Here is a 16,348-nt window from a genome sequence, read left to right as displayed (position 1 = left end):
TTCATGTCTTTTATGGTTCTTTATTATCCTCTACCCTCTAGTGTCTACACTCAGCACTTTGCATCCTACTCGTGTAAGTGACTATCTCTCCCTTTAGACACCAGGCAAAATTTTCTTGTACTGGCTCTCCAGATCAGGGTCTGGTATAACTTCTAAGTTCAATAAATGTTTGCTGAATAACTGCAAAAAAAAGCTTATGGAATGCAGCAAAAATAGATCTAAGAGGGAAACTCATAGTGATAAGTGCCTACATTAAGAGACAAGAAATACCTCAAAATGAACAACCTAACTTCTCATCTCAAGGAACTCAAGGAAGTAGAAATTAACTAAATCCAAAGTCAACAGAAGCAAGAAAATAACAAAGGTCAGAGCAGAAATAAATAAAATAGAGACCACAAAAACAATAAAAAGATAAATGAAACCAAAAGCAGCTGGTTTTTTGAAATGATAAACAGAACTGACAAACCTTTAGCTAGGCTACTTAAAAAAAAAAAAGTGAGAAGACTCAAAATCAGAAATAAAGAGGAGACATTACAACTAATACCAAAGAAATAAAGGATCATAAGAGACTACTGTAAAATCATACACAACAAACTGGACAACCTAGAAGTACTGGATAAATTCCTAGAAATATGAAAGCTATGAAGAATGAATTATGAAGAAATAGAAAATCTGAATAGACCAATAATGAGGAGGTTGAATCAGCAACCAAAACTCTCCCAATGAAGAAAATCCTAGGACCAGATGGTTTCCCTGGTGAAATCTACCAAATATTTAAAGAAGCATTAACATCAATCCTTCTCAAATTCTTCCAAAAAATTGAAGAGGAATAGGAATGAATGCTTCCAAACTCATTCTATGAGGCCAGCATCACCCTGATACAAAAACCAGAAAGAGACACGATGATTAAAAAAAAATTACAGGCCAATATCACCGATTAACATAGATGCAAAAATACTCAACAAAATATTAGCAAACCAAATTTAACAATATATTAAAAAGGATCATACACCATGATCAAGCGAGATTTATCCCAAGGATGCAGTATGGTTCAATATCTGCAAATCAATGTGATACAACACATAAACTAAAGAATAAAAATCACATAAACATCTCAATAGATGTAGAAAAAGTTTCTGACAAAATTCAACATCTATTTATCATAAAAACTCTCAACAAAGTGGGTGTAGAGAATACATACCTCAACATAATAAGTGTCATAGATGACGAACCTAAAACCAATATCATACTCAATGGTGAAAATCTGAAAGCATTTCCTCTATGACTGGGAACAAGATATGATGCCTACTCTCACCACTTTTACTCAACAGAGTACTGGAAATCCTAGCCACAGCAAAGGCAAGAAAAAGAAATAAAAGGAATCCAAATTAGAAAGGAAGAATTAAAACTGTCACTATTTGCAGATGACATGATACTATATATAGAAAACCCTGAAGACCACCAAAAAACTAGTAAAATGAATTTAGTAAACTTGCAGGATAAAAAAAAAAATCAATATATAGAAATCTGTTGCATTTTTATACACCAATAGTGAACTATCAGAAAGAGAAAATAAGAAAATAATCCCATTTACAATCACATCAAAAGTAATACAATACCTAGGAATAAACCTAACCAAGGAGGTAAAAGATTCATACTCAAAAAACTATAAGACATTGATTTTAAAAAACCTGAAAATGACAAAAAAAAAAATGGAAAGATATAACATGCTCGTGGATCGAAGAATATTGCTTAAATGTCCATACTACCCAAAGCGATCTACAGATTCAATGTAATCCCTATCAAAATTTCGATAGCACTTTTCACAGAAATAGTACAAACAATCTTAAAATTTTAGGGAACCATAGAGGACCCCGGGTAGTCAAAGTAACCTAAGAACAACAAAGCTGGTGGCATCACACGTCCTGATTTCAAACTACAGTACAAAACTATAGTAATCAAAATAGTATGGTATTGGCATAAAAACAGACATACAGATCAATGGAACAGAATAGAGAACACAGAAATAAACCCATGCATATACGGTCAGTTAATTTACAACAAAGGAGCCAAGAATACACAATAGGAAGAAGATAGTATTTCTGCAATAAATAATATTGGGAAAACTGGACAGCCACATGCAAAAGAATGAAACTGGACACTATCCTATACCATACACAAAAATTAATGCAACATGAATTAAAGACTTAATCCATAAAACTCCTAGAAGAAGACACAGGCAGTAAGCTCCTTGCTATCGATCTTGGCAATGATTTTTTGGATCTGACAGCTAAAGCAAAGGCAACAAAAGATAAACTAGTGGGACTACATTAAACTAAAAAGCTTTTGCACAGCAGGACTTCCCTGGCATCCAATGGTTAAGACTCTGTGCTTCCACTGCAGGGTTCAATCCCTGGTTGGGGAACTAAGATCCTGCATGCCATGCATGCCATGTGGCCAAAAAATCCTTTGCACGGCAAACAAAACCATTAACAAAGTGAAAAGGCAGCCTACTGAGCAGGTGATGTTTGCAAATAATACATCAATAAGGGGGTAATATCCAAAATATATAAAGAACTCACACAACTCAACACCCAAAAAACAACTGATATAAAATAAAACAAACAACTGAAATAAAATACAAAATAAAATGCAAAATTAATACACAGAAATCTGCATTTCTATACACTAACAATGAAAGATCAGAAAGAGAGATTAAGGAAACAATCCCATTTACCACTGCATCAAAAAGAATAAAATATCTAGGAATAAATCTACCTAAGGAGGTAAAACACCTGTACCCAGAAAACTATAAGATACTGATGAAAGAAACGAAAGATGACACAAACAGATGGAGAGATATACAATGTTCTTGAGCTGGAAGAATTAATATTGAGAAAATGACTATGCTACCCAAAGCAATCTACAAATTAAATGCAATCCCTATCAAATTACCAATGGCATTTTTCACAGAATTAGAACAAAAAACTGTACAATTTGTATGGAAACACAAAAGACCACAAATAGCCAAAGCAATCTTGAGAAAGAAAAATGGAGCTGGCGGGGGACTCCCAGAAATACAGATCGATGGAACAGGATAGAAAGCCCAGAGATAAACCCACGCATACATGGACACCTAATTTACAACAAAGGAGGCAAGAACATACAATGGAGAAAAGACAGCCCCTTCAATAGTGGTGCTGGGAAAACTAGACAGCTACATGTAAAAGAATGATATTAGAATACACCATAACACCATACACAAAAATAAATTCAAAATGGATTAAAGACCTAAATGTAAGGCTGGATACTACAAAACTTTCAGAGGAAAACATACGGAAAATACTCTTTGACATAAATCACAGCAAGATCTTTTTCAATCCACCTCCTAGAGTATGAAAATAAAAACAAAAATAAACAAATGGGACCTAATGAAACTTAAAAGCTTTTGCACAGCAAAGGAAACCATAAACAGAATGAAAAGACAACCCTCAGAATGGGAGAAAATATCTGAAAACAAAGCAACCAACAAGGGATTAGTCTCCAAAATACACAAGCAGCTCATGCAGCTCAATATCAAAAAAACCCAGCAACCCAATCAAAAAATGGGAAGATAGGGCTTCCCTTGTGGCGCAGTGGTTGAGAGTCCGCCTGCCGATGCAGGGGACATGGGTTCATGCCCCGGTCCGGGAAGATCCCACATGCCATGGAGCAGCTGGGCCCGTGAGCCATGGCTGCTGAGCCTGCGCGTCCGCAGCCTGTGCTCCGCGACGGGAGAGGCCACAGCAGTGAGAGGCCCGCGTACCGCAAAAAAAAAAAAAAAAAAAGGGAAGATATAAACAGACATTTCTCTAAAGAAGACATACAGATGGTTAAAAAGCACTTGAAAAGATGCTCAACATCACTAATTATTAGAGAAATGCAAATCAAAACTCCAGTGAGGTATCACCTCACACCAGTCAGAATGGCCATCATCAAAAAATCTAGAAACAATAAATGCTAGAGAGGTTGTGGAGAAAAGGGAACCCTCCTACAGTGTTGGTGGGAATGCAAACTGGTACAGCCACTATGGAGAACAGTATGGAGGTTCCTTAGAAAACTGAAAATAGAGCTACCATATGACCCAGCAATCTCACTCCTGGGCATATATCCAGAGAAAACCATATTCAAAAAGATACATGCACCCCAATGTTCACTGCAGCACTATTCACAATAGCCAGGACATGGAAGCAACCTAAATGTTCATCAACAGAGGAGTAGATAAAGAAGATGTGGTACACATATACAATGGAATATTACTCAGCCATAAAAATAGAACAAAATAATGCCATTTGCAGCAACATGGATGGACACTCATACGGAGGGAAATTCTCATAGTGAAGTAAGTCAGAAAGAGAAAGACAAATACCATATGATATCTCTTTTATGTGGAATCTAAAAAAAGGCTACAAATGAACTTACCTACAAAACCAAAACAGAGTTACAGATGTAGAAAATAAACTTATCGTTACCAGGGGGTAATGGGGAGAGGGATAAATTGGAAGATCAGGATTGACAGATACACACTACTATATATAAAATAGATAACTATAGTAAGTCCCCTACATACAAACGAGTTCAGTTCCAAGAGTGCATTCGTAAGTCCAATTTGTTCGTGAGTCCAACAAAGTTAGCCTAGGTACCCAACTAACACAATTGGCTGTACAGTACCGTACTGTAATAGGTTTATAATACTTTTCACACAATAATACAACAAACACACACACAAAATAAACAAAACATTTTTAATCTTACAGTACAGTACCTTGCAAAGTACAGTAGTACAGTACAACAGCTGGCATACAGGGGCTGGCATTACTGACTGGAGGAGGGAGAGGAGGTGGGAGATGGTAGAGCTGAAGGATTGTCAGCAATAAGAGATGGCGGGCAAGCTGCAATTTCACTCATGCCTGACGTTGATGGCTCAGGTTCTGGTTCCTTGGTGGATTCAATTCTATCTACCCTCTTGAAAAAAAAAAAAATCCAGTTTTTTTCATGTCTGGGTAGTAGCTAATTTTTTCTCATCATAGATGACATGGCAGCACTGGATTGCATTCTGAATGGCTGCTGTAACCTTTGTGTACCATTCTACATTCGGGTCCTGTGCCTCCTCAAATAAAGAAAATCCCCTTGCCATGTCCTGCACCGCGAATCTCTTCAGTTCTTCAGTTACTTCTTACTTCTATCTCTCTTCGTCCTTTCTCTGGGCCTCTAATTCCATCTCTATTGCTTGGCACTTCTTAGCAGTACCAGCTACATCACCGCTGCTTTTACACTTGCTTCCGCACATCCTGGGCTTGAAATAAAGATACTGTACTACTGTACTCTGTAGAGTGCTGTACAGTAAAGTACGCAAAAGCACAACCACTTGTAGAGGATGCACGCATGTGACAACGTACGCCAGATACGCGAACTAACTTACATGATTGGACATGCGAACGCAGTTCTAATCTCTGAAAGTTCGCAACTTGAAGGTTTGTATGTAGGGGACTTGCTATAATAAGGACCTACTCTATAGTACAGGGAACTCTAATTCAGTACTCTGTAATGGGCTATATGGGAAAAAAATCTAAAAAAAGAGTGGATATAGGTATTTGTATAATAGATTCACTTTGCTGTACAACTAAAACTAACACATTGTAAATCAATTATACTCCAATAAAAAGTAAAATAAAAATGGCAGAGAATCTGAGTACATGCTTTTCTGTAGAAGACATACAGATGGACAACAGTTACATGAAAAGATGCTCAACAACTGCATAATGGAATATTACTCAATCATAAAAAGAAGAAATCTTGCCATTTATAACAACATGGATAAATCTAGTGTGTACTAAACTAGTGAAATAAGTCAGAGAAAGAGAAATACCACATGATCTCACTCATATGTGGACTCTTAACAAACAAATGGAACAAACAAAACAAAACAGAAACAGATTAATAGATACACAGAGCAAACTGGTGGTTGCCAGAAAGGGTGGGGGTTGGGTGAAATAGGTGAAGAGGATTAAGAGGTACAAACCTCCATTTATATAATAAATAAATCATGATGAGTATAAGGAATATATATATAAGCATAAGGAATATGGTCAAAAATATAATTATTTTGCATGGGGACAGATGGTTACTAGATTTATCATGGTGATAATTTCAAAATGTATGCAAATGTCAAATCACTACGTAGTACTCTGAAACTAACATAATGGGTAAGTCAACTATATTTCAGTATTTTAAAAAAGCATTGAATATGGCTGTGGAAGAAAACTGAGAAGATAATTGACGAGAGCTGAGCTCTGAGGCCAGGTGTTGGGTGAATCTTCCACATGGATGTTATGGTAAGAAATGGGATGAAGAGAAGGACTATGATCATGGTTTCCAAGTCTTCAGTGAATAAAGGAATGTGACCAGAAAGTCAATAGATGACAGAAGCAACAACTTCCAAGCATTTCTCTTCCAAGTTACAACAACTTTCTGCACATTCATGAAGAAAGAACGGCCCTTCAAAATATCATACTTCTACTTTGATCCTGAAATCAGTGAAGGCCACTAGATAGCAGGTAAAGTATCCCTCTGGAAAATCAAATGAATGAAAAACTTCATTAAATTTGAAGAGCCACTTTTACTTTTTGTGTATGAAAATGACTCAATTCAATCTGGCAATGGGGTAAAGGTTTCAAAGCATGAAAGCAGATGAGGGTAGATATTCACCTGACAAAATAATTCAGATTCCCTTAAATAAGATCCTTTGCGTAAAATATTTTACGAACACATTTTTCATGTGTTCACATTTTTCATAAAATACGGCATACCTATGTTAGGTTATTTTGGCTTGTCATGCTCACCAGTCCAAGAACAAATATATTCTGCATGATTTTTCCAAACAATTTACCACTTCTTTGGTGACTCTTTCAGGTTCCTAATGGCTCAGCAGGAAAACTGCCAAGCTACTCAACAGTGAAATTCTTCAGCAGGTGCAATTAAAATCTCTTCCAGAGGCAAATCTGGAACCGATTTTCTGCCTAAGTGAATGTATTTTCTGCAGGTGATTGTGTGGTGAGTGAATACTTCTGTAATTGTAAAGGAATCTGTTGTGACAATTTTACCATTCTATATAGTAGCGTCCAACATTTTTCAAGCACCCTTATGAGTAGAATATGTACATACATCAAAATATGTTATCTATTTTAATAGATTATTTACATGTACTCTTATTAGTCCACACATTAACTATATCAAACTTTATTTTTTCTTATTTTTCATATGGTAAATAAATATAAATGGAAAGTCTAATAATCCCCACCCCACCCCACCCCCACACACACAATGTATTGTCTTGTGCACCTCCCCCTCTTTGGAGACCACTTCTGGACAGACTGGAAGAAATTCCATTCATACATATGACTGTTTCCTTCCAGCTATGAGACCACAGAGAGGCAGAATCTCTGCCAATAGCAGATATCAATGATGAAAGTGATGTCAATATACAACATATACAGTTGACCCTTGGACAACAAGGGTTTGAACTGCTCAGGTCCACAAATATGCAGATTTTTTTCAACAGTAAATACTACACTACTACACAACTTGCGGTTGGTTGAATCTGTGGATTCAGAACATGGATATGGAGGAACCACAGATATGGGAGGATGACTATAAGTTACACATGGATTTTTGACTGCTCAGAGGCTTGGTGCCCCTCCACTCGTTGTTCAAGGGTCAACTGTATGGTTACAAAGTTCAAGGGTCAACTGTATGGTTACAAAGTGATCTAATGATCACTGTTAGGCCGAATCTTCTTTTGAATCAACTTAAAAAGTAGTTCTACATCTTAGAAAAGTATAAAGAAAAAAAGGACCCACTTTGTAGATAAAATACATTCAAACAATAAATTAGTACCAGTTGTTAAGTAGGTGTAAAAATATAGCCAGTGTATTCATTAATTCATCAAATATTAATTGCATGGCCATTATGTACCTGGCTTTCTTCCAAGTGCTAATTATACTGACGTGTATTGTAACCGAGGCTCTCACTTTATATGTGGGAATTACTAAGCAGTGAAGAAATAAATTTCTAAATTATTTTTATATAACACATGAACAGATTGGCACACCTGGCAGTTAAAAGTGAGATTGCTATTTAATTATCAATTCTGCCTCCTAGAGCTAAACCATTAAGTTCCTCAAAGATAAGGACTGTATTTGTTTATTAATATAAACCTGGTAGCACCTAGCATAGTGGCTGGCATGTAGTAAACATTCAATATCTATTTACTGGAAAGGTGGGAGAAAGAGAGAGGAAGAAGGATAAAATGAACTAAAGTCTGAGACCAAACTGTAAGAGCCATTTTATTGTCCCTAAAGCTTGACTGTAACTACTAATGGTGTTTCTTCTGACTTGGAAATACCCATCAATACCCATCAAAAGCATATGGTTGTGCACAGGGAACTAAACTCAATATTTTGTAATAACCTATAAGGGAAAAGAATCCAAAAAAGAAAAGATATTTATATATGTGTATAACTGAATCACTCTGCTGTACACCTAAAACTAAGACAACATTGTAAATCAACTATACTTCAATAAAATTAAGAAAAAATAAAAACACCCCCAAATTAAACTAAATTTTAAAAAACCATATGGTCCCCCTTGAAATCCTGTACCTATACTTAGGAACAGTACATAATTCAGGACCCTGAAACTAAAGAGGAGAAATCAGTCCTGAATCAGCCCCAACTGCTCATTTAAAAGTTCATTTACTTTCAGGTTTTATGATAAAATAAAATGTATTTTTCTAATTATAAACGTAATATAAATACTTTGAAGAAAATTTGTAAAATATAGGAAAGTAGAATTGAACATTATTATAATCCTACCACCCAGACAGCCACTGTTAACATTTTATATGTTAAACTAGTACCAAATTTTAAAATCCCTGTGATATAACTTTGTATTGATATAATGCAATAAGGGGCTCATAAATAACTAGAATGAAAAAAATAGAGTGGAGTAATTCCAACTATGCTTAATGATGCAAGACTTAGGACCCTGAAAGAGATTATGAGTTCCTTAAGGAAAGATACCTTGTTCTAGTCATCTTTGTTATAGCCCAGCCATGGGACCAAGCAGTGAGTCTTGTACATATTATACTATTCATTCCATAAATGTTCACTGAATAAATATCTAGAAAGAAAGGGAATCAGCAAATTTTTTTATTGTCAGGACTCTTCCTTCCATGATTACTCACCTGCTCACTTTCCAACTCTTCCCCCAATGACCTAACTTCTATCATTCATTGCCCTGTACTTTAGCTACAGTAATAACAGTTTGCTGCAGCCCAAAAGTGATGCTGTTTTATGCATTCATAACTTTACTCCTATCATTCCCCACCTTCTTCACTTAGCTAACATCTACTCATTCCTCATAATTTAGCTCAGATGTCGTGTTCTTCAAGAAGACTCCCCTGACCTCATCATCCATCCCCAGACTAAGCTAAATGCTATGATTCTGGGCTCCCATAGTACCCAATACAAACATCCAACAATGCAGTTGCCACAAAACATGGAAACTAACCACTTATATATTTGTGTCCACTCATAGAATGTAAGCTCTTTAAAGCTTCTTTCTTTATAGTCACAAATACCAGCACAGGTTCAATGAATATTTATTGAATGAATGAAAGAATGAACAAACTCATCTCATTCTTTTTTTTTGTCTTAGTTTCTCTCTAATTTACCTCTGGTCAGCTGGTCACCCATAATTTTAATTATCTTAAAAAACAAATGAACAAAACCCCCTCTTGGTCATAAAACACAAATCAAAAATTAAAAACGGCAAACACTGAGTTCTGCTTATTCATCTAGCCAAAAAGTATTCCTTCTTAATATCTTACAATTAATATTTAATAAATAATTAATATCACCACCACTTTCTCCTAATGTCCTCTAAAGCAGAATCACATTTTAATAATCACTCTTTCACAATCACACATATTACTTACTTCTATTCTTCTTTCTCCCTGAAAAGATATAAAGTAGGTCCTGCCAACTCTTTCTCTAGTAATGTCATCAGGTCTGCTCCTTTCCTTTTCTATAGCCCCTGCCTTTAATCTCTTCCAATTTAGTTTGCTCTAGTTTCACCAAAGGAATAATTTAGTATATCCAAAATTAAACTACATACAAGGAATTCCTATTTTCTACTATACAGTATTCTAATTATACAGAATCCATAATTTTTAGCCTGGCTTTTAAAGCTATGCATCCCATACTCATCTCTACCAGTATTCCCTACCTTGTTTCCTCTCAGAAAACATATTTCCTTGTGTTTCTAGGTATGCATTTCCCATTGAAGCCAAGCGAATATTCCTGCTGTATACCATAGTAAATCTTCAAATTCTTTCATTGTTACCTTTGTACATAGAGTTTTACAGCTTTCCCTATTCTCTTCATGCCTTGATTCATCTTTAAAATCCCTGTTTACATCTCTCTTCCTCTTACCAAGATTCTTTAATTACCTTCAGGTCATACTAATTGCTCCCTTAATAAACAACCCTTCACCATTTGTATTTTACCTGAACTAACAATATTTTAGACCTTACTAGTATGTTGCTCTGTAAGTGTTTGGAAAGATCTTTATGTACGTGCTTTTTTGTAAATTTATTTTATTTATTTACTTTTGGCTGCATTGGGTCTTCGTTGCTGTGCGCAGCCTTTCTCTAGTGGCGAGCAGGGGCTACTCTTCGTTGTGGTGTGCGGGCTTCTCATTGTGGTGGCTTCTCTTGTTGCAGAGCACAGGCTGTAGGCACGCAGGCTTCAGTAGTTTTGGCACACGGGCTCAGTAGTTGTGGCACATGGGCTCTAGAGCGCAGGCTCAGTAGTTGGTGCACACGGGCTTAGCTGCTTCACAGCATGTGGGATCTTCCTGGGCCAGGGTTCAAACCCGTGTCCCCTGCATTGGCAGGCAGATTCTTAAACACTGCACCACCAGGGAAGTCCCGTATGCGCTTTTTGATTGTTGAGAACAGGTGTATTGTTTTTTTCCTACAGGGCTTAATCTAGCAGCACTCTCATACAAGCTGGCTTCTTAATAGATGCTGCTAATTTTTTATCTTACATTTAAGGGAACTCAATAAATTGTCTGAATTAAATTAAATTGAACTGGCTGTTCTTCATCAATAAACTTTACAAGTGATAGTGAAATAAAGGGTAAATTTAAATTATAGTGTTTAAAATTGGTAATACTTCCTATAATCCTACCCAGCTTATAACATTTGCATGGAGCTTTTGAATATGTATTCAAATGTTACTTCTGCTTTTCAGTCCCATCCCTGTCTCCATTCCCCTTACCACCAAATGTCCATGTGAAGAAAACCTGAAGCAAACTGAAAGGCATACTAGAGAATATCACTTTTCACATAAGTCCCACTGCTCATATTTATTTACATATCTGGTATGAAGCCACCATATCAATATTCTTCCCATTGAGAGCTTTATTTATGGTCTCCCTATGTTAAAGGATAATTAATACTTTAGACAATTTCTATCACAGAGCTTAACAAATTTACTTTACCTACACAATTGCAACAAGAAACAATAAAAGAAAATGTCACAGTGTTTCTGCCCATTCCATATTGTCACGAGGCTAATAAAAATTCACTTTTGTGGCAATACTGTATAAGAAATAAAGGACGTAAAATGCGATTTTGAATAAACATTTGTATCTATTACATTCATTTTGTATTATTTCTTTTAAAGAACTAAAACCATCAAAAACCTGTTAAGATATTTAGTTAATGGATAAAGCAAACTTTATGTTTTAAACAATAACTTACAGGATCAGCAGGTCCACAGAATTCTCGAAATGTCACTGTAGGATTAGTCTGTTGAATCTCCATTGCTACACAAGGGCCAGAATACATTTCTGTCACCATTTCCTATAATATGTAATATAAAATAATATTAACAAACAAGTAGAATTTAATAATCTTTTACTCCTCCTCTTTTAATTGTACCACTATTCTACTGAACTCAAAATGTTAGAGTTATGTTTGACATCTTCTCTACCTGTACCCTCTATGCCAAGCAGTTCCCACATTTTGTCCATTTTTCCTGCAAAAATGTATTTTAGATATGTCCCCTTTTCTCCATTCCTACCACTACCACTTTTAGTTTAATGCTTTACCACTTGACATGTTCACTGTCTGAAATTAGCTTCTAGTACATCTTCCTTTTAAAAGGCTCTCTCCCCTTGAACACAGTACTGTCAAACGAACACTTCTAAAGATATAAATTCCAAAGTGTTTACCACAAAGAAACTTATAAAAATCATAATGAGTTCCAGCAATAAGGAAAAACAGGCACCAGATTTATTCTCTCACATTAAACACGTAGAAACTAAAAAAATACATATATAAAACAACAGTTTTCAGACACTGGATGACAAACAGCACAGTACTATGATCCCCTAGAGGAGGAAAACAAAAGCTATATAACAGCCCCATCTTACTGCCTGAAGGCTTCCAGACAGTGGGATAGGTAGAGCAAACACAAAAGGGCCCAACAGTCTCACTGAGTAGAAGAGACAAAGACTGGAGTTTAGGACGACCAACGAGGCTAGAATTTGCAGGACAGAATACTACAGGAGGTGGGAGAGCTACAGGAGAGTAAGGTACAGGGATTTGCAGAGAAGTTCACTTGAGCCTTTGACTAAGAGTCTGTGTATGTATAAAGCATACTACCCAAGGCTGAAAAAAGAACTACCAGAAAGCAGAAAATGAAACAATTCACAAAGATAGCACAAGGCTGAGAAGAGTTTGTGCTTCTACCAGCCAGAGTAGAAAGCCCTCATATGATACACAGGGCATCAGGTAGACTCCTCAGAATGGTACTGCATCATAGTAATTGGCCTAAACTTGCTTTAGATATGGAATGCTCTATACCTCTCCTATAAAAGCTTAAAAGCAAGTCTCAGAAGGGTCCAACTGATCCCAAGTAACTTGACTGAGTGCCAGTACAAAGTCAAACATTCTTCAAAGGAATACAAAAATACCATGTAACACTGTAAGTTTCACAACCTCAGCATACAGTAAAAACTACCAGGCATGCAAAGAAGTAGGAAAATATGAACCATCACCAGAAGGAAATAAATAGACCCAGCAATGACAGAAATGATGGATGTAATTACAGAAGAATTTTAAAACAGTCACTATAAATAGGTTCTATATGCTCAAAATATAGAAGGAAACGTGGACATAATGCACAGAAAACAGGAGATATTAAAAAGATCCCAATAGAACTTCTAGAGATGAAAATTACATCTGAACTTAAAAATACACTTTATGGGATAAACAGGAAAAGATTTTGTGGAATATCAATGAATTTGAAGGCATGCAATAGAAACTATTAAAAAGCAAGCATGGAGAAAAAGAGAAATAAAGAAAAATTTAAAAACTAAAAAAAAAAGACTTGTGGGACAATGACAAGCTGTGTAATTGGAGCCCCAAAAGAAGAAAGGGTGATGAACAGAAATATATTTCAAGAATTAATTGCTAAAAAGAGTTCAAATTTGATGAAACCCACAAACTCACATATCCAACAAAATCAAAGGAGAATAAATGGAAAGAAAAATAAAGTAGGGCACATCATAATCAAATTGGCTATAAAACAACAACAACAACAAACAAAACAACCCAGTGATAAACAGTAAAAACAAAAACAAAAACCTTAGAAACATCCAAAAAAAGAAACATAACAGTAGAACAAAGATAAGGATAAAAACAAAAACAACAACCTATCTAGAATTCTACACCCGGTTGAGAAAACATTTGGAAAATATTTTCCAAAATGAATGAAAAATAAAGACTTTTTCAGAGTATAGGTCTTTAACCTCCTTGGTTAAGTTTATTCCTAGGTATTTTATTCTTTTTGATGCAACTTTATTTTTTTATTTTTTATTATTTTTTTTTATGTTGGGGGTAGGAGTTTATTAATTAATTTATTTATTTTTGCTGTGTTGGGTCTTCGTTTCTGTGCAAGGGCTTTCTCTAGTTGTGGCAAGTGGGGGCCACTCTTCATCACGGTGCGCGGGCCTCTCACTATCATGGCCTCTCTTTTTGCAGAGCACAGGCTCCAGACACGCAGGCTCAGTAGTTGTGGCTCACGGGCCTAGTTGCCCCGCGGCATGTGGTCCTCCCAGACCAGGGCTCGAACCCGTGTCCCCTGCATTAGCAGGCAGATTCTCAACCACTGCGCCACCAGGGAAGCCAATTTGATGCAACTTTAAATGATGATTGTTTTCTTGCTTTCTCTTTCTGATAGTTCATTATTAGTGTATAGAAAAGCAACACATTTCTATATATTAACCTTATATCCTGCAACTTTACTGAATTCACTTATTAATTCTAATAGTTTTTTTTCGTGGAGACTTTAGAATTTTCTCTATATAGTACCATATCATCTGCAAATCATGACAGTTTTATTTCTTCCCTTCCAATCTGGATGCCTTGTATTTCCTTTTCTTGTCTGATTACTGTGACTAGGACTTCTAATACTATGTTAAATAAAAGTTGGGAGAGTGGGCATCCTTGTCTTGGAAGTGAAAGACCTATACTATGAAAACCATAAAACACCGATGAAGGAAATTAAAGACAATACAAAGAAATGGAAAGACTGCAGAAATTAATATTATTAAAATGGCTATATTACCCAAAGCAATCTATAGATTTAATGCAATCCCTTTCAAAATAGCCATAAAATTTTGCACAGAATTCAAACAAATAATCCTAAAATTTATATGGAACCACAAAGGACCCTGAATTGCCAAAGCAATCTTCAGGAAAAAAAGAACAAAGCTGGAGGTATCATGCTCCCTAACTTCAGACTATACAACAAAGCTACAGTAGTCAAAATAACATGGTACTGACACAAAAACAGACACATAGATCAAGGGAACAGAATAGAAAGCCCAGAATAAACCCACACACTTATGGTCACTTCACAACAAAGGAGGCAAGAATATACAATGGAGAAAAGACAGTCCCTTCAACAAGTGGTGCTGGGAAAACTGTATAGCCACATGTAAAAGAGTGAAATCAGAACATTTCCTCATACCATATACAAAAATATACTCAAAATGGATTAAAGGCCTAAATGTAAGACCTGAAACCAAAAATTTCTAGAAGAAAACATAGGCAGAACACTTTAACATAAATCGTAGCAATAATTTTTTTGGATCTGTCTCCTATGGCGAAAGAAATAAAAGCAAAAATAAATATATTGGACCTATTAAACTTAAAAGTTTTTATACAGCAAAGGAAACCGTTGACAAAATGAAAAGACAACCTACTGAATGGGAGAAAATATTTGCAAATGCTATGACTGATAAGGGGTTAATATCAAAACAATTTAAAAGCTCATACAATTCAATATCAAAAAAACAAACAACTCAATTAAAGAACTGAATAGACATTTTTCCAAAGAAGACCTACAGATGGCCAACAGGCACATGAAAAGATGCTCAACACTGCTAATCATCAGAGAAATGCAAATCAAAACCACAATGAGATATCACCTCACACCTGCTAAAATAGCTATTATCAAAAAGTCTACAAACAACAAACACTGGTGAGGATGTGGAGAAAAGGGAACCCAAGTACACTCTCAGTGGGAATGTAAATTAGTGCAGCCACTATGGAAAACAGTATGGAAGTTCCTCAAAAAACTAAGAATAGAACTACCATATGATCCAGCAATTCCACTGCTGGGTATACATCTGAAGAAAAACACTAATTCAAAAAGATACATGCATTCCAATAGCAGCATTATTTACAACAGCCAAGATATGGAAGCAATCTAAGTATCCCACAACAGATGAATGGATAAGATGTGGTATATATACATACAATGGAATACTACCCAGTCATAAAAAAGAATGAAATTCTGCCATTGGCAACAATGTGTATGGACCTAGAGGCTTAGTGAAGTAAGTCACAGAAAGACAAATACTCTATATGTTATCATTTATATGCAGAATCTTAAAAATAAAACAAACACATGTATATAACAAAAGAGAAACAGACTCACAGATGTAGAGAACAAACTAATGGTTACCAGTAGGGAGAGGGAAAGGAGTAGGGGCAAGATAGGGTTATGGGATTAAGAGATACAAACTGGCATGCATAAAATAAGCAACAAGGATATATTGTCAGGGAAATATAGCCATTATTTTTAATAACTTTAAATGGAATATAATCTATAAAAATATTGAATCACTGTGTTGTACACCTGAAACTAATATAATATTGTAAATCATTGAT

At 35.7% G+C, this 16,348-nt stretch overlaps 1 protein-coding gene across 4 annotated transcripts in view; it reads right to left on the bottom strand.

The window, feature by feature from the left end:
- Positions 1–16,348, bottom strand: part of NME7 (NME/NM23 family member 7) — a 260,881-nt gene that overhangs the window by 123,540 nt on the left and 120,993 nt on the right. For all 4 annotated transcript variants that reach the window (XM_022560184.2, XM_089911417.1, XM_089911404.1 and 1 more), the window contains one exon: positions 11,867–11,968. In XM_022560184.2, coding sequence (XP_022415892.1) covers positions 11,867–11,968 — 102 coding nt within the window. The remainder of the gene's footprint in view (positions 1–11,866; positions 11,969–16,348) is intronic.

Source organism: Delphinapterus leucas, chromosome 1 (assembly GCF_059928025.1).
Source record: "Delphinapterus leucas isolate spDelLeu-1000000601 "Yukka" chromosome 1, BTC_Dleu_Yukka2, whole genome shotgun sequence".
NCBI classification, from domain to species: domain Eukaryota; kingdom Metazoa; phylum Chordata; class Mammalia; order Artiodactyla; family Monodontidae; genus Delphinapterus; species Delphinapterus leucas.
This window is presented reverse-complemented; position numbering and strand designations above follow the sequence as displayed.